Genomic DNA, 21,259 nt, shown 5'->3' with positions numbered 1-21,259 from the left:
TATTGCTGTCACCCATAGTATTTGGATCCTTCACTGTCTGGTAAAAAGTTTAAGCAGGCTAATGCCAGGGGAACTTTTGAAAGATGCCAGCAAGGATGGAAACACTGGCCACCAAATAAAGTCTTGCAGGTAACAAAAGTATGCTGCTTAGGAGATAGAGATCTAACTACCTGAATTTTCAATGTTTTGAAATACTCTCTAAAACTGATAGTGGTGCTAAAGCCACCCTATAGGTGATCAATTTACCATCTGCCAGACACTGAATCCTAACCACACTGGTCCAGAGAAGACATATGGTGCATTCATAAAGTCATGCCCAAAAAACTGCCATCATCAAGTGAGGCTCCATGAATCACTTTGCTAGCTTATCACCAAAGAAACTTGGATCTTGCCACCATCTGTTGGAACTACTGAGGAGTCACTGAAGCATTGGCATCCATGCGCCAGCACTCACCGCACATCTGGTCCTTTGGTCAGCCAGCTCAGATCCTCTCTGCTGGCTACTGCCCAGCTGGGTTGAGTACTGGCAGCAGCACCAATGCAGACAGAAAACTAGTGCACAGCCTTCCACAACACGGTACAGTACAGCCAATTTCATGAGAACAGAGGTTTTCCAACCGGTTCATTGAATGGAGCACCTCATAGGAGAGAAATCCGCTTACGGATCTTCTCCTCCTCCAAGCAAGTTTTGTTCCCAAAATAATTCATTATGAGTATCACTGGGAAGGGCACTGCATATCTTCAGCTATCCCCAGCAAAAGAAGCGCACTGCATTCTAAGGAATGCCTGGAAGTGTTTGAAGGATTCAAGAGTACTCCTGAGAAGTTACAAATCACTGCGTGTCATTGACAACACCTGCCACGAATAGTCTACAGCCTCTTCTCCGCTGTCTTTTTTGATCTGATGCTCTGCAAATGCATCTCATATACATACCCAAATGATCAATTTGCACACAGGAACATCAAAAGGAGAATGGACCTTCTTGTAATTGTTTCGTTGGCTCAGAGGCTTACTCTGATTGTGAGCTACTTACTTACAACTTTCCCCTCACTGAAATTTCTCTGCAGAATGAGAAGTAAATCCTGCTCTCTCTTTTTCTGAAGACCACTCAGGATGACCTGTCATAAGCCATTTACATGTTGCATATGTATCCAAAGAGAATGCAACATATATGTGTACTATATTATACCTATCATTTTCACAAAAAGGTACAACTTCCAGTAACTAATGGCAGATACGAGTTGCTCGAAGGTTACATTCTCTTATACGATTGCATTACACTTCTCATGTACCTGAAAAGCTTCTCTTTCTGCTTATTGTCCTGAATGGAGGGAACAGAATAAAGAACGAAGCTGGATTTGCAGATAATAATCCATCTCTGTATATCACCCTTTACTAATAGAATGATTGCTGTAGAATAGAAATAAACACAGCAATATGTTGTGAGAGAAGAATACTGAAGAGGAATGTCCAAAAAAGAACAACAGATGAAATCTGGAACAAGATTTTTCCAGGATGATGACACTTTGGATTCAGAGGATTGTCCTGAAAGTCTGTAACACTTTGTTTGTGGACAAGCATAAAATAGAAGAAACCACTTTGAAATGATCTTGCAGAAAAACAAGTTTTGCTCAACCTATTAGGAGCCATGGTGAACAGAAACTGTGATACTTTCCTATGGAGCTAGTAAAGATACCTCCTTCCAAACAAACAAAATTTGTGAACTGGAGTCATTGTATTGCTCTTTCGAATTCTGCCAGGTTTTGGCTGTTCTTCTCACATATCCCCAGGTGCACAGAAAAAGTCTTGTGAAAACAGACTGTAGATGAGATTTAAACAAGACCTAACTAGTGATACATTTCCTTTCTAAACCACACAAACATTAAAAATGCTAAAGGTTCTAAATAGGGGCATAAAAAGGCATTTTATCATCTTAAAAAATAAGTGTAAGGTAAAACATAACAAAATACAGAAAGGATCTATTAACTAATGGATCAACAATTCCAATCTAAAAGGTTGAACTTCTAAAAGATAGGAAATCGGTCAGCTGATGTGCACTGAATATGATGTTAATGGAACATTCATATTATTCACACTTATATCACCAATTATCAAGGCTTTTTAAAGAAGAAATGATATATTTGCCAGATAGCACAGATCTGAATCTCAAGGGATTTTAGATATCTGCATAGAACTTAGAACTAAAAATACCTTTTGAGGATCTAGGTGCTTGTCTCTCAGGTAGCAAATAATTTTTATGGGATTAACCACAGCTAATCAAACTACATTAAGAAGGTTTAACAAAGCACAAAGAACCATGAAGCGCAATTCTGATCTTATATCAACTTAAGGTTCATGCAATTCCACCACTTCATGCTACACACCTGGCACTGTGCAGACAGAGAGGTTACTCCTGGTTTATGCTGCCCTCAGTAAGACCACAGTAACGCCAACAGACATTTCAGAATGATTTCTAGTATGAATTGCTAATATGTCTTTTCATGCTTCACCATTTGACAAATCTCTTCTAAATGAAGTAAAATTTCATAGCAGAAAGAAACATGTCACAACCATTCATTCTTATCTTTCTATCTTCAAAAAGAAGGTTTGCAAGATGATTCATTTGTGTATATCGCTATGCCCAAGTGTGTTCCTTTTCAAGTGTGAACTGAGTGTTGTATTCAGTTTTCTAGGCTAATGCAGATGTATCTTTCTTACAAATTTACAAGCACATCAAGACCCGGAGGACATCTCTTTTACTTGGAAGGTCGGTCAGAAGAGTACTGTGAAGACAACCAACAAAGGATTGCAGGAACCAGCTTCAAAGGAGTCCACTAACAAGGTGGGTCTTCAACGCACTGACACCAACACCGCAAATGCTAAATGACTTGCAGAGACAAAGCAGTAGTGTTGAAAGATAGGCATGGTTCAGAAGGGAATGATGAGTCCCTGTCTCAAGCAGTTAAACTGAATCTATGGTATATATCGATACAAGCAGAAGCACAACACTATACCCCGTCCCTTTCCCCACCCTCTTCAGACAAAAACCCCAAGCCCCCAGAAACCAACATTTCCCCCTTAGGAAATGCTGACTTCTCACCAGGAGTTTTAACAACCAGCCCAAACTAGCAAAACCAAACGCAGTTCTTGACAACGAGAACCTCCAGGTTACGAGCTTTCGAAGCAAAGCCTCTCACTGGGTGGGTCACACGTGGCGACTACTTTCCGTAGGGACACAGGGTGCTGCGGCTAAGGCTTACGCTGCCTGGGGGCTCCTGGGTAAGGCCTCACCTCTGGGTCCTGTAATGACAGGTCGATGGTGCTGTGTGAAAGCCGTTCCAAGGGAGGAGGTCTGCGAAGGCGAGGGACTGCTGAAACCAGACTTCTCTGACTTCTTTAATGTAGTTGGCGATGGCATTCCTGGCAAGAATGATTGATAAGTGCAATTTAATAATGCTAGGTCATGGAACGACAGCCTATGCATTGTGAAAGTGGGTGCAGAAGCAGCTAGATAAACTTAAAGGACAAATGAAATTGAATACAACAGCGAGCTGAAAGCTCACTTTTATTTATGGTCTTTCTTGAGGAAGAAGTGGCCATGGTTTGCTCTGAGCAATGAGTACTAAAACGCAGCCATATTTTTCTTTTAAATCTGAAATATGGATAAGATGCAGCTTATTATTGCTACTGAAACCTACTCTGCTTTATTTTTAGAAATCCGTAATAGCTGGAGCATTTGGATTTTTACAGGCTTTTTATGAGTTCTGTCTTTCACTCACTGGTTTAGTAGATCATTGCAAATGGATCTTTTAAATGTGCTGCAAGACTCAAGGCACAACTAGAGAATGAAGTTTTCTGAGTTCAGACTCTGCATTTCCTTACTCTGACTTCAAAGGTATTTGAAAGTAATATATTTATGTGGTTCCCTTTTACTTTCAAATTTTTTTAAAGGGTGAATGGTATTTACGTCTTTATATTAGAAGCCACACTGGCATTTTTTCAGAGTTGTTATTATGCCCTTGAACTATATCAAAGGCTTCCAATGAAAATCCGAGTTGCCACTGGGTGAAACCTCTCCCATGGACAGGCAGAAATGGGGCAATGCTAATATGACCATTATTATATTCTACAGGAGTAACTCCTGTAGATACTGTATTAAGCCTGTGGTTTATTCAGCTTCTATGTTGCACCAAAGAAATTAGTGGAAAGAATGTATTGCAATGGGCTCTTAAAATCCAAGCTTTTATGCATATGGTTTATGCTTGGATAAAAGAATATTGCAGCATACAGATAAAGGATATGTGTGTGTCTGTATTATTATCTATAGTTTTACAGATGTTGAGGCATATGGATGCTGTACATACCTCTGAAAATACATCATTTTCAGCATATACAATACATCAGACATTTTGCATATCTATAGAGATATAGCAAAAAAAAAAGCACAGGATTGTTGAGGTTTCAGGTGAAAAAGCAAAAACCTCAGATAATGTTGGAAGTTGAACTTCCACTAGCAAAGTCAGTCAGCCCTATTTCCAACTCTGTATTTTAAAGAATTTAATTGCTAAAAATGGAACAGAAAGGCCTGGACATTATTATCTCTGGACAATACTATTAACGTTATGTTTAATAACACTAGTTTTATAGTCCCTGGGATGTTCATTGCAATATGCAGCAGCCTTCTTGCACTTTATACACTGCGCTGCTGGGGTCTTAATGGTTTCAGTGAGGTTTTGCAGCTTATATTCAGAAAGTTAAATAAAGTAAGGGAGCGGTTAGAGTTCCAGTGCTGTATTATGACTTTCTGTCTCAAAACTGTTTGCTACAAGGGTCTTCTGTTGTGGTGGCTCTTGCCTCACAGCAAGAAAAGTTACATACTTTTTTTTTGAATAAAGTTTAGAACTGGCAGACTGTTGTGCAAGAGAAATGATGGGTTATTTTTTTCATATTGCTTTTAAAGACTTTGGGGTAGGAACAAAAGCAAACGAGTTGGTTCAGACTGGGGGTAAAGAAAGAAGGGGGCCGGACTGAGGCACTGGAAGGGAATGGCGCGACGCAGCCCGCAGACCGGCTGCTCAAGCGGTGTGGTGGGCTGTAACTTTGATAGCATTTGAGTGCTCGTATTCATCACAAGGACACTCAAAAAAGTAACAGTGCCGTTGACCCAGATGCTTTTATGATGGAGGAACCAGGGTGGTAGATACCAAATGAGCATCACCTCCAGCTCAAACACAAAGTCAAGGGTCAAGGGGGGCAGAGGGTCTCCTCCGCCGGCGGCAAGGCCGCGAGCACCTCTCTGCTGGGCTGCGCAAGGGGCTAGGCATGCCTCCAGGGCAGGTTTAACGCAGCGGACTCCATCGCTCTGAACGCCGGACACAGCAAGCCGCTGGTTATGCACAGGGATGATGGCAGTAAAACAGGCCTAGCTATGACCTGCTCCCTCCGCGGCGTCGTGCAGCACCTTGCACGGAGGGTGCACAGCCCGCGCGCAGAGCCAGGAGGCCCGCGTGCAAGGGACGGGGCTGTGCGAGGAATAAGGTCGCTACGGCTGGGCACGCTATGGTTACGGGAAAGATAATAAAGCTTCTGAGAGGGTGAATAAGCTATTATTTCACCTCTGTGCTTTAAAAAACTGCTTGACTGATCTAAACCATGGTGTGGGGAAAGGGCGGAGAGAACAGTGCAATATAGTTTAAAGCTGCAGCAAGTTCATGTGATTGCGTCCAGACCGCTGAAGCTTGAGGAGCTTCGACAAAAAAGCTGAATGACCTTGAACTGTGGCAGTGCTGAGCAGTGTCCTTCTCATACGGGGACGGGTTTTATAGGGCTGAGACAGCCGTCGTAATGTGCAAAGGGAGACTCGGACGTAACCCTGTGCTGTGAAATAGGGAGCAGAAAGAAAACTTGAAGCCTGGCTAACCGGTTCCTATTTTTTTATATTTATTTATTATCCTCATTATGATTGCCATTACTACTACTACTGCTGTTATTTTTATTTCAGCATGTTTTGAAATGCCTTGGTTTTGAAACAGTCTAGCTCTACCATGTTTTTATTTTGTTTGAGGTTTGTAATGACACATTTTCTCGTGAGTGATCACATCCATCAGATCTCAAGAAAAAAATGGCTGCTTCTTAGTTCAGAAGAATATGCAAACAGGAGCTTAATTACTTCACTTAATATTGACCAAGAGAAAGAATGAGATGAGCTTGCCAGCTCATTTCCAAAGCATGTTTTGTCCTTTAAGAGGGAAGGGTATGACAGAAAGTTAGGCAGTGCAAAGCAATTAGCATCATTCACATATTATGGTGCGCTAGCATGGTGCTCTAGCAGCAAAATTCAAACATTCTTTGAATGGGTTAATAAAAGAAGAAATACAGTCTGCATGCAAGAAAAAGGTTTCCAAGAACAAGCCAAAATATGTCCCATTCTTCTAAATTTATCACAGCCATGTCACATTATCCTTGAGACTGCCAGGAATGTCAATTTTTTGCAATTTAAAAAAAATATCTCATTTAGCACCATATGTTTGGTTAATGTGCCTGATATATCCTGCGTATTCTTTAGTCCATCCCTTTCTAATACTCGTTTTCATTTTTTCCCCCTTGCTAAGCCATATGTTACAACGCTGGCCACTCTATTGCAGCTCCTTTCAGGAGACGAAAGCGAAAGCAAGGGAACTCGGGCTTAATCACCCAGAAAAATGCAAATCTCGTCCTACAACTCGCACCCGGAGGTAAGCAACCTCAGCACGCCAGCGAGCGCGGCAGGTGCCCGCAGCCCGCGAAAACCAGGCCACCTCTCCGGCAGCAGGCTGCAGATTAACGACGCTGAGGCCGGGCGAAGATGGATGGCTAAATATGGAATTAGGCGGTTAATTGCTGGCACCCATGCTGGAGACTCTGGGCCAGTTTTAAAGGTCTTCTGTTTCAAACCTAATGAGTTTTAACGCGTTTAGTGGTCCCCAGGCCTCAGCTTCCCCTCCGGTGTTGCTCAGGGATGCAGGAAATTAAAAAGTTAAAGCCGGAGCTGGCCCGGGCAGCGGCACTGCCTTGCACGGCTCTCCTCGGCATCGCTCCCCCGAGCCGGCGAGTGCCGGCGACCGCCGCGCTGACTGCGGCACCTCGCTCGGCCCCGCGTAAGGGCTGGTGCCAGCTCAGCAGGACCCCCGCGAGCCTCGGCGTCCTCGCCGGAGCAGGGCAGCAACAAATTACAATATCCCTGCACAGCCTCAGCTGCGCTGGCCGGTGGCGAGGGCCGGGAGCCAAGGATCCTCCCCGTCCCTGCCTCCCTCCATCCATCTGCTCCGAGCAAGGACTCAGCCCCAGCAGCCAGGACGCGGCGGCTGGGCAGCCCAGGTGGGGCTTAAAAGTGTTTCTTACTCTTCTGTGGGCAGGACTGCTGTCCAAATCCCAGCCACACCTGGCATTTTTAGGAAACGCGGCTTTTGTAATTCGGGCCCGATTCTGCTCTGAATGCTATTTACAGTGCAACGGGAGAAAATCAGACTTCGCCTATTTTCATCCTATGGCAGCTTTTAGCTGCAGAATAAATGGAAAAGTTAATTGCTAAATAAAAAGGAAAATAAAGGGATTTCGTAGCACAAAACACAGATGGAAGTCTGAGTGGGTGTGTTACTTTAACTTACTGTGCTTGTATTCATGTGATAGCATAAATATACACACGCCAAACATATATGGTCTTAGCCTGCTCCCGTCAACATGAATCAGAGTTTTTTCACTGGGCAGAGGGAGCCAGATCAAAGACCATGATGGTGCTAAATGGAACAAGATGTATATTCTCGTATTGTTTTCCAAAAGGAAATATCAATTTGACATTGGTTTTCCAGTTGAAAGGAATTTTAATTGCAGTACACAATAAGCAGAAAATTCAGACAACAATAATCTTGAAACTGTTAGCAGCATTATATTTCTATCAAGGAATCTGGGTGCCTTTTCAACATTAGAGCTTTCTGAATTTTCATTAATTTGGCATTTCCCTAAACACACAAGTTATTTTGTTCATTCCACATCATGCATCACACCCTTCTGCTCAATGCATAATGCAAGCGTAAATGGGATCCTTGTCCTTGAGAGACTCTGGTCACTGGAGCCATTGTACGGATGTTGAAGTCCCGCAGTAAGACTTTCCAAAACTCTGCACTTCGCAAACCTCCAGCCCAAGTTTAACCAAGGAATTCACAGGAATACGTCATGTTCCTCATCTTCTAAGGGGCACTGGAGCACGGGGATGTTTTTAGTTCCTCTACCTCCTAATGCTTGCCAGTACTAGAAAGGCACCACATAATAGTCCTCCTTGAGTACAGCTAAAGATCTTCAAATTTTCATGTATGAGGCTGATATTTATTTAAATGGACCAGAGAATGATGCGTGAAAATTGAATGCACAAAAACCTTCCCAGAACAAATAAATATCTATTAACCTGCTTTCCGTATACCTATGCACCTTGCTGACAGTGGCACTGAAATTAGGATTGACTGTGATGAGGTGAATGGAGGCACAGCAGTGTAAGAGGAGAACAATTCCCTTTCTCTCCAGATCTGTATCTATGCCTATATATCCATCCAGTTTCACTCTTTAATCGCTAGCATTCTTCTGACTGCACACATCTTAAACAGTAACTCCATATCAAGTTAGTCACATCGGTAGTCCAGCTAATATTCGCCTCCAAAGACGACTTTTGGATAATTACCCCAATATTCCCAGGAGCTCTCTGTCACTAGAGTCTTGATGGAGATTTCGTAACAAAAGCTATGAATGAGATATGGATTGGCTCTTCATTCGCAAGGGACACTACAAAAAGTAATCAAGGAAGCTCAAATATTACCAGGTGGACCATGACCACAACAACATGCAGAACGAATAGATGATGCAGAAAAACAAGTTGGCTGTTGAAGAAAAAACCTGATGCATAAAAAGGATTTTCAAGGAATTTTCACTCTTCTGTGAAAATTATTCCAGCAATATCACTGAAATCAGTATCAGCAGAAGTGCTCATCAGCTGCTTCTTTCCTGGGGAAGTCTTAACTTGTCCTCTAAGTTTCTTAAAATTTGGATGGCTACAGTGCTGTCAGTCAGACTAACTCCGATATATGTATTGCTGAGCAAACTTCATCTGTCATCAGCTGAGCTATGACCACACTAACTGCTATCCACCAGTTTCTCTATTAGCTGTTCCAGGATACACAAAATACAACACGCATGGAAATTCACTGATATTTTCTACGTTTTGGACGTACTTGGGATGCACTCGCTCCCCTGGCCACATTCAGAGTTACCAGGATCAGTGATTAACTACCTGCCAATGAGCACCTCACTTCACAACACAAAATCCAGCTTAATGAACAGCGATTTTACAGAAGTAAAAAGAAAGCTCCCCATCTATCCACTTATCACACTGCTGCATATGCATCACCAGCACACACAACCGGCTTCCTCAGAACTCGACATCTGAGAGACCATCGGGAAAGCAGTGCTAAGCTATCAGTCCCCATCGACATCGTACCATAGGTGACTGCCAGACACTTAAGAAGCTATCCAAAAGCAGTGTCACAACTCTTTTTCAAGACGCTACAAAAGAAATGTTCCAAATAAAATAAAGCAAATGCACGTACAAGTAAATGAGCCAAAGAACTTAATAAAAAGAGATTGATTAAAATGAGGACCAGAATGTTCAAAAAGGACTAAGAGAGAAAGGTGCCAAAGGCGCATTAAATGGATTCAATGGCTTTAGGTTTTAAACGCTTTTGGACTTCTCAGCAACTTTTAGCCAAAAATGATAATTCAAGTAAGAATCAGAATTATGATTCCACTTAAGCTAAAGAGGGTTGAAATTTCTACTTTATAAATGAGTACTGCTCCCTTTACGAAGGAGGAGTATCAGCTTATACCAACAGAAAATCTTGTCTACAGGATTTTAAAACTGAGGGACACACTACACATCATTAGTTTAAAACCCTACCCCACTAAAGTCTGCCTCTATCTTTTTGGTGCGGTGTTGCCGTAGAACATGCTATCTCGTTTGTGGCCATGTGCACAGCATCATCTGGATTGGTTTAGCTCTCGTAAGCTAGCCTTCGTCCCTGCTTTGCTGTCCAATCAATCACTAATAAACTGGTACTCAACATATTACCAATTTCCTCATAATATAATTGCATGTGAATTTTATATTTGAAAACTTTAATGAGAAGTGTGATACACAGCAAGATAACAGTTAAATTTCCTCTCTGATTTAATGTTAGTTTCAGTATCATTTTGCATTGTACAAATATATAATCAGAATAAACAATGTCTTCTAATGATGTCTTTAAACATCTAGCCATTTAAAATTCATGATTACGTTTGTTTCTTTGCAAATGTTATTTGAGAGTTTTTCAGTATACTTGGCAGACTAGCTATAGCAGCAGGGACAAACTGCAGCCATCCATAGGAGAATATACCTTTATGTGGGTGCTTTGGGGATGGAACATCTATAGCTGTAAGGCAAAAAATGCCATCATAAATTTGGATGGCATTTACAAAGCCCTCTAAAAAGTCTTTGCATATGATTATAGCTGAGGTATGATATTTTTGCAAGTAAAAGACCCAGAATAGATTTATGTTTCAACTATATCTTCCTGAGATGCATATGGATGCTAAATTGCAAGTGATACTAAAGGGAATTTTAGTAACTGAAGAAGATGGAGTCAAATTTTCTATTTTTTTAAATTGTCTCAAAAATCATTTGCTCATTATTTGTATGCCATCAGAAGATCACTGGCTATCCAGGCTACCTATAACAATGATGGCTACTAAATGCCAAAGCCATGAGATGGAGATGGGTAAATATGCAGATTTTTTAGACCTGTGACCTCAGTTATTGCATGATAATGCTTTTAAATGACTTTTATGATGACAAGACTAAGTTTGGTGTTAATTTTGGTTGGAAGACTTAATCAGTATACACAGCCATTGAATGTATGTTTTAATTAATAAAAGAGCTGTAGATAGGATTGAAAATAACTTAGGTAATTTAAAATGTACTGTGAAGTCACATGATTTCTGCACAATCTGAGGTGAAGAGTTTATACATTATTCCAAAGAAAGGAAGAAAGAGTTGCAAACTGAACTCATGTGCAGTGCAGCAAACCAAAATGCATTTATAATTTGACAGGTCAAGAGTGTACTCATGGAACTGTTATGTACTGCTATCCAGCGGTTCGTGGTATTTTTACCGTATGACTACCTGGGCTTGACAGTCACAGGACTGAACAAGTCACCTCATTTCTACATAACACAAAAAATAATTTGTTGCTGACCTACAGCTGCTGTGCTCTTTTACTGGAAAGAGTCTATTCCCAGTTGCAGGCTGGACCGACACTGGAACTGCCACTGGGGCGCTGCCGGGGAAGACGTGGCACCTCCCAGCCAGCAAATACGTACACTGCCTTCGTTCTCAGGTGGGTGATGTCAGAGAGGTGAGACCGGCCTCATTTTTCGGCATTCCCAATGGCTTTAAGACTCTGGGAGAAACAAAATATCCCCCTGGAAAACCCGGTGTTCCCTTGCAGAGTAGGCAGAGCACAGCAGTTTGGCTTCGGCTTCATTTCCAAAGGAGATGCATACGATTACACGGCCTTCAGGTCTGCTTTCGTGACCTGCCCAACACCTCTCTATCGAACAATTTAAAACACCCGTGACAGAGAGGTAGGGGCCTCGCAGGGAAAAGTCTCCACAAGCTTCATGAAAACAGGCATGGGAAGAGCAGAGATATCATGTAAGCTCTCGCCTACGAGACACCGGAGCACCCCCACAAGAGGGACACCTGGTTCATCCCCCCAGCCATCCCCAAACGTCTAGGCACCGAGAACAAGAGCATTGGCATCGTTTGAATAAGCACACCCACCATGTAGTGCTCCGCGGTGGTCGGGGTTTCTTAGATATCCTAATTTTATAAAAGAAAGTAAAAGAAGAAAAAAGAAACAAGGTGAGAGAGAACACTATCATATTTTGTAGCAAGCAGGATACTGTGTGAAATCTTGGCCCAGTGAAGTGATAAAGGGGAAGCTTTCAGTTTGCTTAAGGGAAAACTTACGTGCAAATGGCAAAATTACCAAAATACCACATTGCAGAAAATGGGTGCATTTAGGTTCAATTAAGCTGTAAAAATGAAAACGGCACTTTAGCTTACAAAAATGAAGGGAGAGAGGGAGCTATCAGAAATAACTTTACAAGGTTTGTGTGCATGAGGCTGCTGCTTCACTGGACCAAGAAAGCTACAGTATGGGACAGGCTTTTGCTTTCATTAGACACTTTGCTACACAGCGTTGTAGAACCTCAGAAACTGCCGCTCTGGCATTATGAAATATGCCTACATAACTTCATCTTACGATCTTAGGAACACAGAAAAATAGCCATGCCAAATCAGATTAAAAGGGTCCACCTAGCCCAGGCTCCTCTCTCTGACCGTGGTTACTAAGGGATGCCTAGAAAGGAGTAGAAGACTAGGGAAAGCATACAGCGACAATTCTCAGGAATACTAAGACAAAGTTGGTATCATGGTATCAAAGACACTTTAGTTCAAATGTACAGATTTACCCCCCCACTTTTGGATTTCTACCCCAATGAGATTTCCACCAGGCACATAAAAAGGTTTCACAGTTTGGTGCTGGCAAGTGCAATGTTCTTGCCACTAACTCTGCATGAGCCAAGAGCTTTCGAGCCCAGCGATGCTACGTGTACAAGAGCATCCAACACTCTTTCCTGTGTAAAGAAAGTGACGTTTGTGCTGAGGTGCTCTAAGTGTATATACTTGGGGAAGTTTTTTTTTTTTTTTTAAAGCAAGAATCTGGCTGCAAATTGATATTAACATTTTTCAGTATATGTGTAAAACACATGTTTCAGAAGAATAGAAGAGAGAAACTGTCACTCACTGGGAAGCTTTAGAGCTATCTGGCTCCCTGGGAAACTGCATGCAACTATTCTGGTGTCCAAGGGTTTGACCAGTGAGTTTCCTCTTCCTGCAAAGAATGAATGCAGAAGTAATAGAGAGTCTGAGGGGGTCGTTTTTAGCAAATGGCTAAAGATACTCCTATTCTGCCCACTTCAGCAGGTAGGAAGCAGGTGGTGGTGGAAGAAAGCGGGCGGGGAAGGAGAAACGCCTGCCTTCCCCTCCCAGCGGGGTCTAAGCTGGGAGAGACCCGCGCGCGCGCGGCCCGGCCCTGGTTTGCAACGTGCCGGCAGGACGTCGCAGCGCCAGCGCTGCCACCCGCGCCAGGACGTCCTGCTCCGAGCGTGGGGTCCCGCTGCGGTGCCCTGCCGCGGGGGAGCAGGGCTCGCCGAACGTCACACGCGGGGCATACCCTCAGCAACGCCCTTACGAGCTACGTGTAAAAACCCCATAGGCTTAGACAGGAAAAGTGACCTCTTAAACGTCATGCTTATTTTACTATTCACCTTTCAGGGGAGTTTTCTGAAGTTTTAATCCTCTAATTGAATTGGTGCCTACGTGACATTTTACATTCATTTATAAAAGGAAGCAGTAGAGGTAGGGGTCTATAAAAAAAGCTTATCCTTTCATTTTCGATGACACATTGTCTTTATAAGAGTCAAAAGGCACATGATGCATTAGGGAGTCCCTATAACTTTACTTAAAGCAAAAATTAGAAAGTGATCGAAAAGTTTTATAGAGGAGAGCAGAAATATAATTTTAAGCCTCTTAAAATTGCCTGAACTGTGAAATCAAGTAATGAACACTAGAAAAGGTTCTGTCAGCTGGAATCAAAGCTTCGACTAGTCAGCGTTTTCTTCCCAAACCTTATTATGGCAAAGATTTTTCATCTCTGCACTCTGTTCATCCCGGCAAATAAACCGCCTTGACCTCCACCTGTTACTCGGCGAAGCCTGCTGTCATCTTCCACTGAACCCTATTCTCTCCCTTCAAAGCCCCCGGCACCGCTGAGGAGGTGGGAAGACCCAGCTGCGCGCTGCTTCGGGCGGGCACCCGCTCATAACCAGGCAGCGTTTCACAGGACAAATTACAAGCAACGGAGGAGGGAAAAAATGTAGTGCCAATGAATTCTGGAAGGGGGCAACATTTTTCATCAATTTAACAATGAGATTTTCATAGGAAGAAGTTTTTTGTGTGTGTGTGATGTTATGAACTAGCATTTAAGGCAAGAAATACTTTGCTTATGCCGTAACGATGAACCTGCGCTAACAGCACGTATGAAGAACTGAAGGCACATCATCGCATCAGAACATAATGAAAGCGATTTGTGTTTCTTTGATACTGCGCAAGCTGAATGCATTAACTATTTCAAAGAGCTGCCGCTCCAAACGTGTGTAGTTTTCTGGACTTAGGAACAAGTCATGGCTATATAGTGTAACACTGCTAAATAAAAAATATATATATCATGGAACACAGAACAGCAAGATAAGTCACGAGGAAAACTGTATAGCTATAGCAGTCATTTCTTCAAATATATCATCAGGACAAAACCATGTAAGAAGCTTTCTAATACAAAGACATATCAGAAAAAGCCATTTCATATAAAGTTGAACTTCTCTGGGTGATTAATGCTACGTTCAACAAAGGAGACAGTGTCTGTCTAATTACATTAAATACTTATCTTCTAGGGATTGGCAGGGTGTTTCTGCTCAATGTCACTTTTCATGACAATGTAATGATAGATCCGTTTACTTACCAGTGCCATTAGCAAAAATTGTACTGTTTTCTCAACTGCCCTCATATCACAAAAATATTTGATTAACACACTGTAGCTTATCTAATACTCTAAGCAACATATTCTGCATAGTTTTCTCTCTATTAAAAGAACAAGATTACAGCTTGTAAAATTTTTATTGCACTCACACAAAAATAAATGAATAACGTGCGATATACTTTGAGTATCTTTCCAGTTCACGAAACAGGTTTATGTAATTTATAATTTTAACTTAGAATAAGATTTTGGAGGGAATAAGAAAACAAGCAAGCGAAGTAGGTACTCTGGTGCACTACTTCCCATCCTGTCTTTTGTTATCATTTCCTTTTCATTTCAGCACATCTTTGGAAACTTTTAGTAACTTAGGAAAAAAGAAAGAAAAGCTTTCATTCTTTTGCTGAAAAATAGAGATGGCCATCTCCCAAGTCTTTAAAATTCACCGCATCGTGAACGGACTCCTCATAGTCATGCTACTGTGCCAACACACAAAGAATAATAAACCTCTGGAAGAATGTACACAGCGAGGGCAGCTTATAGAGCAACAAGATAATTTCATAACCTATATTGAAAAGCAAGGCTGTGATGTAACGTCCGAAGAGTATATATCAGCTACCTGCTGTTTACTAACAAGGTTAAACTACTACCTGTTTGGCTCAGCACTCTTCATAATTCACTTTTTAATGGCCGGACAGGAAAAGTCAGCAACGTATGGCACAGATCATTTTAGAAATAGGACAAGGCAGCTTACGACAGTAGCGATTTCGAAACCCGCTCCCTCTCCCCGTACGATCACATCAAAAGTCTATACTTAGCAACTACAATGCTTCAAGTTACTCATAAATCCTTTGAGGGGCAGATTTCTATTTGGAAGTAAAACAGCAAATTTTGGGGGGGGACCCCATCCCTGGGGAGGAGGTGTCACTGTCAGCTAGTGGCATGGGCAGCTCCCGAGGTCCTGCCATCGGGGTATCGTACGTCCAGGCAGGAGGAAGGACGTGGGAAGCCTGGTTCGGTGAGGAGTTAGGACGTCCACACCATTTTGTTACAGCTCCTCACGGTGCTATAAAATGGCAGAAAGTCCGTTCCCCAGCGGACTGGTATCGGGCACGACAGTACGGCAGCGCAGAGCTAACCAACGCCGGCTCCCGACATCCCTTCCCAGTGACTCCTGCAGCAGGGACGACTCGGCAGCCAAGCGCCACATGCGACTCTCCAAATCAATAACGGATTTTGGATATTCTCTGCCTGAGCCGCGAGGATTTGGGGTGTGTCTGCAATTATCCAGATATAAGTCTGACACACATTATCCTTCTATCAATGTCATCCCCCTTAGTCGCCAACAGATTATCAGCAGCTTTGTGATATTCCAGGTGTCAAAGAAGAATTAAAACCCCAACAATCGCCCAAACAAAGGGACAAAAGACGGGCTACGTGTTGCCGAGCCCTGCATATCAATTTAATATGTGCAGCTGACAATGATGCAAATGTCCTCGGGCGAGCGGCAGCGCGATGCCCCGACGTGCGCGGCTGCGGGCTGCTGGGCCGGGAAGCGGCAGTGGTCCCGGCCGGACCGCCGGAGCGGCCCACCGAAACGCGCCGCTGGCTGCCGCGGATTTTGGAAGCACCTGATATGGGAAAGGGCCCTAAACAAGCCAGATGGTACTTTTAGCTGGCAGCGGAAAGTAGGAGACAGCCAAAAACATTACAGCATTTCCCCAAGAGGCCAGCAAATCGATTTTTAGCCATCTTTTTTTTTTTTTTTAAAGCGATGCCATGAATGTAAAAAAGTAACGTTTCTGCCCATTTTTAAGTTGGTAATTTTATGAATAATACGCTTAAGAAGGCAACAACTGGAAGGGACGAGAAAGCCCGGCATTTCTGCTTTCCCAGGGTGCTTGTATATTTGACATCAGGTTTTATTCAGTCGCTGCCACTGTTTACTCTGAATTAAGTGCCAGTTTTTGTTCAGGGCTTTCCACATTACATTAAAGAAAAAAAATCCTGTAAAAGTAGAGAAATAGCAATGCAAAATCACAATAGCACCACAGTCGTCATGACATGGCAGGAATGGCGTTTGTAAAGCTGCTTTGCCTTCCCCCCCAATTACGGGCTCTCTAGGTGATTATTTTTTAACAGAGGCCCAACAATTTATTTAATACCCTAAAGTTCCCATTTGGCTAAGGGGTTGCATAAGGCATTCAGCTATTTTGGGGTGTTTTTAATTTTTAAGTCCTCCAAAGGCCAGAGTTTGCACTCCTGCCAGCGTTACGGGACGCTGTAGGAGTAACGCCGCCGATGCCGGACATGGAGCCTTCCCTCCGGCAGCGGGATGCAGCTCCTTGGAGCGGCCCGGCGAGCTCGGGTTAGGGGTGCCCAAGTCATGTTCGCTCCAGGAGTGAAAAAGGGAGCAGGGAATGAAAGGAGAGAGACAGAGAAGCTGTGGAGCATGGGAAAAGGAGCACCGCTCCTTGCTTCAAGCAGGCACCGTACTCCGAGGATTGGCCACGTTCAAGGGAAGAGTCAGGATGAAGTTTTACTTCTGTTTGCCGGTGTTTCAGCTAACAGTAAAGACAAATGCTAAGGCAGGGTTAAACCTGGACTACATCCAAAGTGCTTTCTCCTGTTCGGAGCAAGGTAGTGCACTGATGTGCTGCATCGCAGACACAACTAGAGACAAACGCGGGATGCTGTAATAAAACGGGACGTTACACGGAGCACAGAGGAAGATAATCCATAAGTTTCTATTTTTCAAATCTCATTGATTGTCAATCCTTACTTCTAAAATAAAACATATTCCCCTCCTATCTGGAACGTAAGACTTAGCTCTTGGCCCTGGCTCACCTAAAACAGTGTCACTCCTTGCAAGAGCACTATTCTTTGGCACAGGGACCGCAGCTGCCATCTCCCTCGCTGGCTTTTGGGGCTGCGCAGCTCTTCACGCAAACCCCAGCGGAGCCGGGGAAGACTGGGCACAAACGGGCAGACACTGCCGTGCCGCAAGTCTTCGCGGAAGCGGAAAACAAGAGCACTAACGGTGTTTGAGCGTTATTTAGGCTGCGGCGTCCTTACCGGAGTGGCTCCAGCGGGGCAGCAGCCGAGGGGCAGCACTGCCGCCGTGCCACGCGCTCCGTGCGGTGGGTCGAGGTTGGGGAGGCCCCGCGCTGGGCGAGCAGCACAGACGCGTCCCGGGCAGTATAGGATGGTCGGCAGCCGCTCTGCCGAGGCGTCACCTGGGCTAACAGGCTGCCAGGCAGATTTCTGTGCTCTCCTACGCTGACCGAGTGCTGCGGTCAAAGCGCTGGGGCAGCCCTGAACTCGAACGAAAGCAACCGAGAATGATTTATTCACTGGTTCTGGTGGTAAAAAGCCCTGAGGGGCATCAAACGAAACGATGAGGCAGCGGATTTGATGCGAACAAAAGGAGCTGTTCTGCTTTACCCAGCGCCGAGAAACCGGGAACGGGCTGCCGCGGGATGCTGCGGAGGCCGAAAGAGAGAATGGGTTAAAAATGGCCGAGCAAATCCCTGAAAGCAAAGTCCACCGAAGGCTGTCAAACACAAAGATGTGAACAGAGCCTCTGGCCCATGAAGCCGAGCTGTCGGCTGCCAAAACCCGCGCGGCTGTACTCTGAAAAGCATCACTGGGCGGCTGTCCTGCTGTTATATTCTTTCCTTAAGTGTCCGCTGCCCGTTTTGTCAGAGGCGCCCGTGGGGCTAGGTGGGCCTTCGCTCCAGCTTGGCGGGGCCTTTTTTTCTGCTCTCTGTGGGCAGATCCACGGTTTCTGATGTGAGTGTTTGCAGGCTGAAACGTGCACTACCTGGGAGCCGGGAAACAAGAAAGCAGCAGTAGGGATCCAGTTCAATGAACTTAAGAGCTCAGGACTGCTCCTCGCTGTGTGTGTAACCAGGGGAGGAGGAACGTGCAGAATCGGTGTGCCAAAATGGGGAGAAAAAGGGAGAGAAAGGGAGCGATGTGCTCTGATCCCATTCCTGGACCGTCCTCTCCCCGTCCCCTAACAACTCTCATTGCACATTTTAACTTCGGGTGAAAATGTTTGCTTTAAAATAAAGCCTGTTTTCTTCTTTGAAACAAAGATGAAAATGTGTGCGCGGGCTACAGTAGCCGCACTGTGTGCTGGGCAGAATAGTGATGGTTGTACTGGGAATCTTAATAAACAGTGGAGAGAGGAGGACTTCTGCGTAAAAAAGGGTGTATGTTACGTCTCTCCCCCTCTCCCCTGTTTCATGCAATATTTACACAGCTGTGCTTTGTAAAATGTGCAGGGGAGTTTTTTATTATTATTTTTTGGTAATTTATTTACCTAAGATAGCCCAGCATCTGTTTTGCGGTGAGCTCCTTTCACAAAGTTTCACAGTTGCCTTGACTGATGCAAAAGGAGGTCATGGTCCTTACTCAGTGATCCTAAAACCATTTGTTTCAACCACTTTGCCATTCTGCTTGGCTAATTTGTGTTCTGTTCTGTGTTTCTGGTATGTCCTCTACTTGGAAATGTGCATCCCTCGAGGGCTGATCTGGCTAGGTGAGTATTCTAGTTATCTGTTTTATAAAATGCAGAAGTGCACAGGAATTTGCAGTAACATGCATCATTTGCTGGCTCTCAATATGTACTGTATATTGGCTCTGAAGATTAATAATATTTTCCAGCTGCCTCCGAAAAAAAGAGTTCAATGCAGTCTTTGCAATTGGTCCTTTTCCATGACTGCCTACACAGGTGATGAAGCCTTTTCCTGTGTCCTGAAGAATTAATAAACCTGAACATTTCTCTACCAACATACCACGGCAGATAAAATATTGCTTCTGCTTCCCAAACACATTAGAGAAAGCAAGTCTGCTGATCTCAACTGCTAAGACAGCACATGGAAGGAACGCAGTCCATTTCCTAACGAAGATCTAATCTATAGAAGACTTTATAGATCCAAGTCAACATCCTGAATTGGTCCCAGAAGCAAATATAAAACCAGTTCAACTTTTGGAAGACAGGTACAATACTCCCAATGTGTTTAAGCCCATTTGCAACTACAGTCCCACGCTGCACTAGCTGCAGCTGTCAGATGATTTTCAAGGGTGGCTGCGTCGGAGTAGACCAGTCCGGAGCTCGCAGAGACTCCTGTTTGACAGATTCCAGACCAGCCATAACCAAACAGAGGGTGCTTCTATCCATCGACAGCTTTGTGTCTGAGCCTTCTGAGCTCAGCTTTGAAAAGATAGAGAAAGTCCTAAATCTCCCCTGTCCAACTGAAAAAATGACTCAGCCTATGCCACTTATATGTGGAGCCAGAGATCATCTCCGGTGGTCTTATGGCTGTCAAGGCAGACAAAAGATCTTTTTTTTAGCTTGGATGTTAGTCAGCAAAAATGGTAGGTATGGACGATGCCAGTACCAGGCCAGTCAAAAACATAACTTTAATTTGATATTTGAAGTGAAACACCCTCCGCATTTTTAAACTCAGAATTGCTACGTGTCCATACCCACTTACAGGCTGCATCTCCTGACATCTGGAACTAGATGCAAAAAGTAGAGACACAACATTGACTGACTGACTTCTCCAGACTCCAGGGATGTCTTCCTCTGCAGATTACAGCAAAGATGAGGCAATGCACTAATCCTTGCAGGGGACCATTAATTTTATTAATAAGGGAAGCTTGGTTTAGGCTGAATCTCAGGGAGAAGAAGTTCGTTGTGTTGTCCAGGCTCTGGACAACAAGGAACCTTTGAGAGGTGTCGAAACGTTCGGGACTTTTCAATCTGCACTGCTGAAAGCAAGTCAGGAATAGTCTTAGGCTGGCAGAAGGATGGCTGGGGTGAGTCAGGAGTTCTTTCCCCATCTCTAACTTGCGTGATTTTGAAACAGTAATGCCAACAGCATGAAACATTGTCACGGGTCTCATGCTGCTACGTGAACTGCTGAAGAAAAGCTGAGCCATTGATCCAGTGGTAATTTGCTGTCAAAATGACTATGTCTATTAGAGCAAATGAGCAGTGTTAATCATTCTACTTGATGAATGTTATTGCAAAAGACTGACAATGCTCAAAGCACCACTATTGACCTGCTGCGTTTTTCCTAGCTCACATTAAGTTCTTGATCTTTGCTGGCCTGGGCCAATTAGTTTAAGTTATCCATTAAGGTGCAGTTCTGGAAAAGTTCTATTTAAAATAAACAACAACTTATATTGGTGAGTAACTCATCAACTATGCAGCAGTCTGATTCTGATTGCCTGGCAGAGAAACACACACATTTTGTGCAGTATCTGATAAAAGATCTATAATGTGCTAACACAAACCTATCATGTAGCACCTGTGACTAACAGATTGTGATATCAAAGTCTTGATGCCTAAGTGCTCCTGTAAATGCATTAAACTTTTAGCGGCAGGAACTGTAGACTGCCAGTGACAAGGAGCTGATATGGTATTTCGGTAAAAGTTGATAAGTGTTATTGCTCTTAGAAGAAAAGAAAATTCTTATGTTCTTGAAAACCACTGGGCAGCTTGTGTTTTGATGGGATACTGTAATGCAGAG

At 43.6% G+C, this 21,259-nt stretch overlaps 1 protein-coding gene across 10 annotated transcripts in view; it reads right to left on the bottom strand.

Annotated features, from left to right (window-relative positions):
* NFIA (nuclear factor I A) overlaps window positions 1-21,259 on the bottom strand; it is a 347,808-nt gene that overhangs the window by 46,851 nt on the left and 279,698 nt on the right. For 6 of the 10 annotated variants that reach the window (XM_064516274.1, XM_064516273.1, XM_064516276.1 and 3 more), the window contains 3 exons: window positions 12,930-13,016; window positions 11,903-11,941; window positions 3,292-3,420 (listed from right to left, as the gene is read on the bottom strand). The exons of 1 other annotated variant lie outside the window; for it this stretch is intronic. In XM_064516274.1, the coding sequence (XP_064372344.1) occupies window positions 3,292-3,420; window positions 11,903-11,941; window positions 12,930-13,016 (255 nt within the window). The remainder of the gene's footprint in view (window positions 1-3,291; window positions 3,421-11,902; window positions 11,942-12,929; window positions 13,017-21,259) is intronic. 3 more of the 10 variants (XM_064516278.1, XM_064516281.1, XM_064516280.1) reach the window with 2 other exon arrangements.

This window comes from Dromaius novaehollandiae, chromosome 8 (assembly GCF_036370855.1).
Source record: "Dromaius novaehollandiae isolate bDroNov1 chromosome 8, bDroNov1.hap1, whole genome shotgun sequence".
Classification (NCBI taxonomy): Eukaryota; Metazoa; Chordata; class Aves; order Casuariiformes; family Dromaiidae; genus Dromaius; species Dromaius novaehollandiae.
This window is presented reverse-complemented; position numbering and strand designations above follow the sequence as displayed.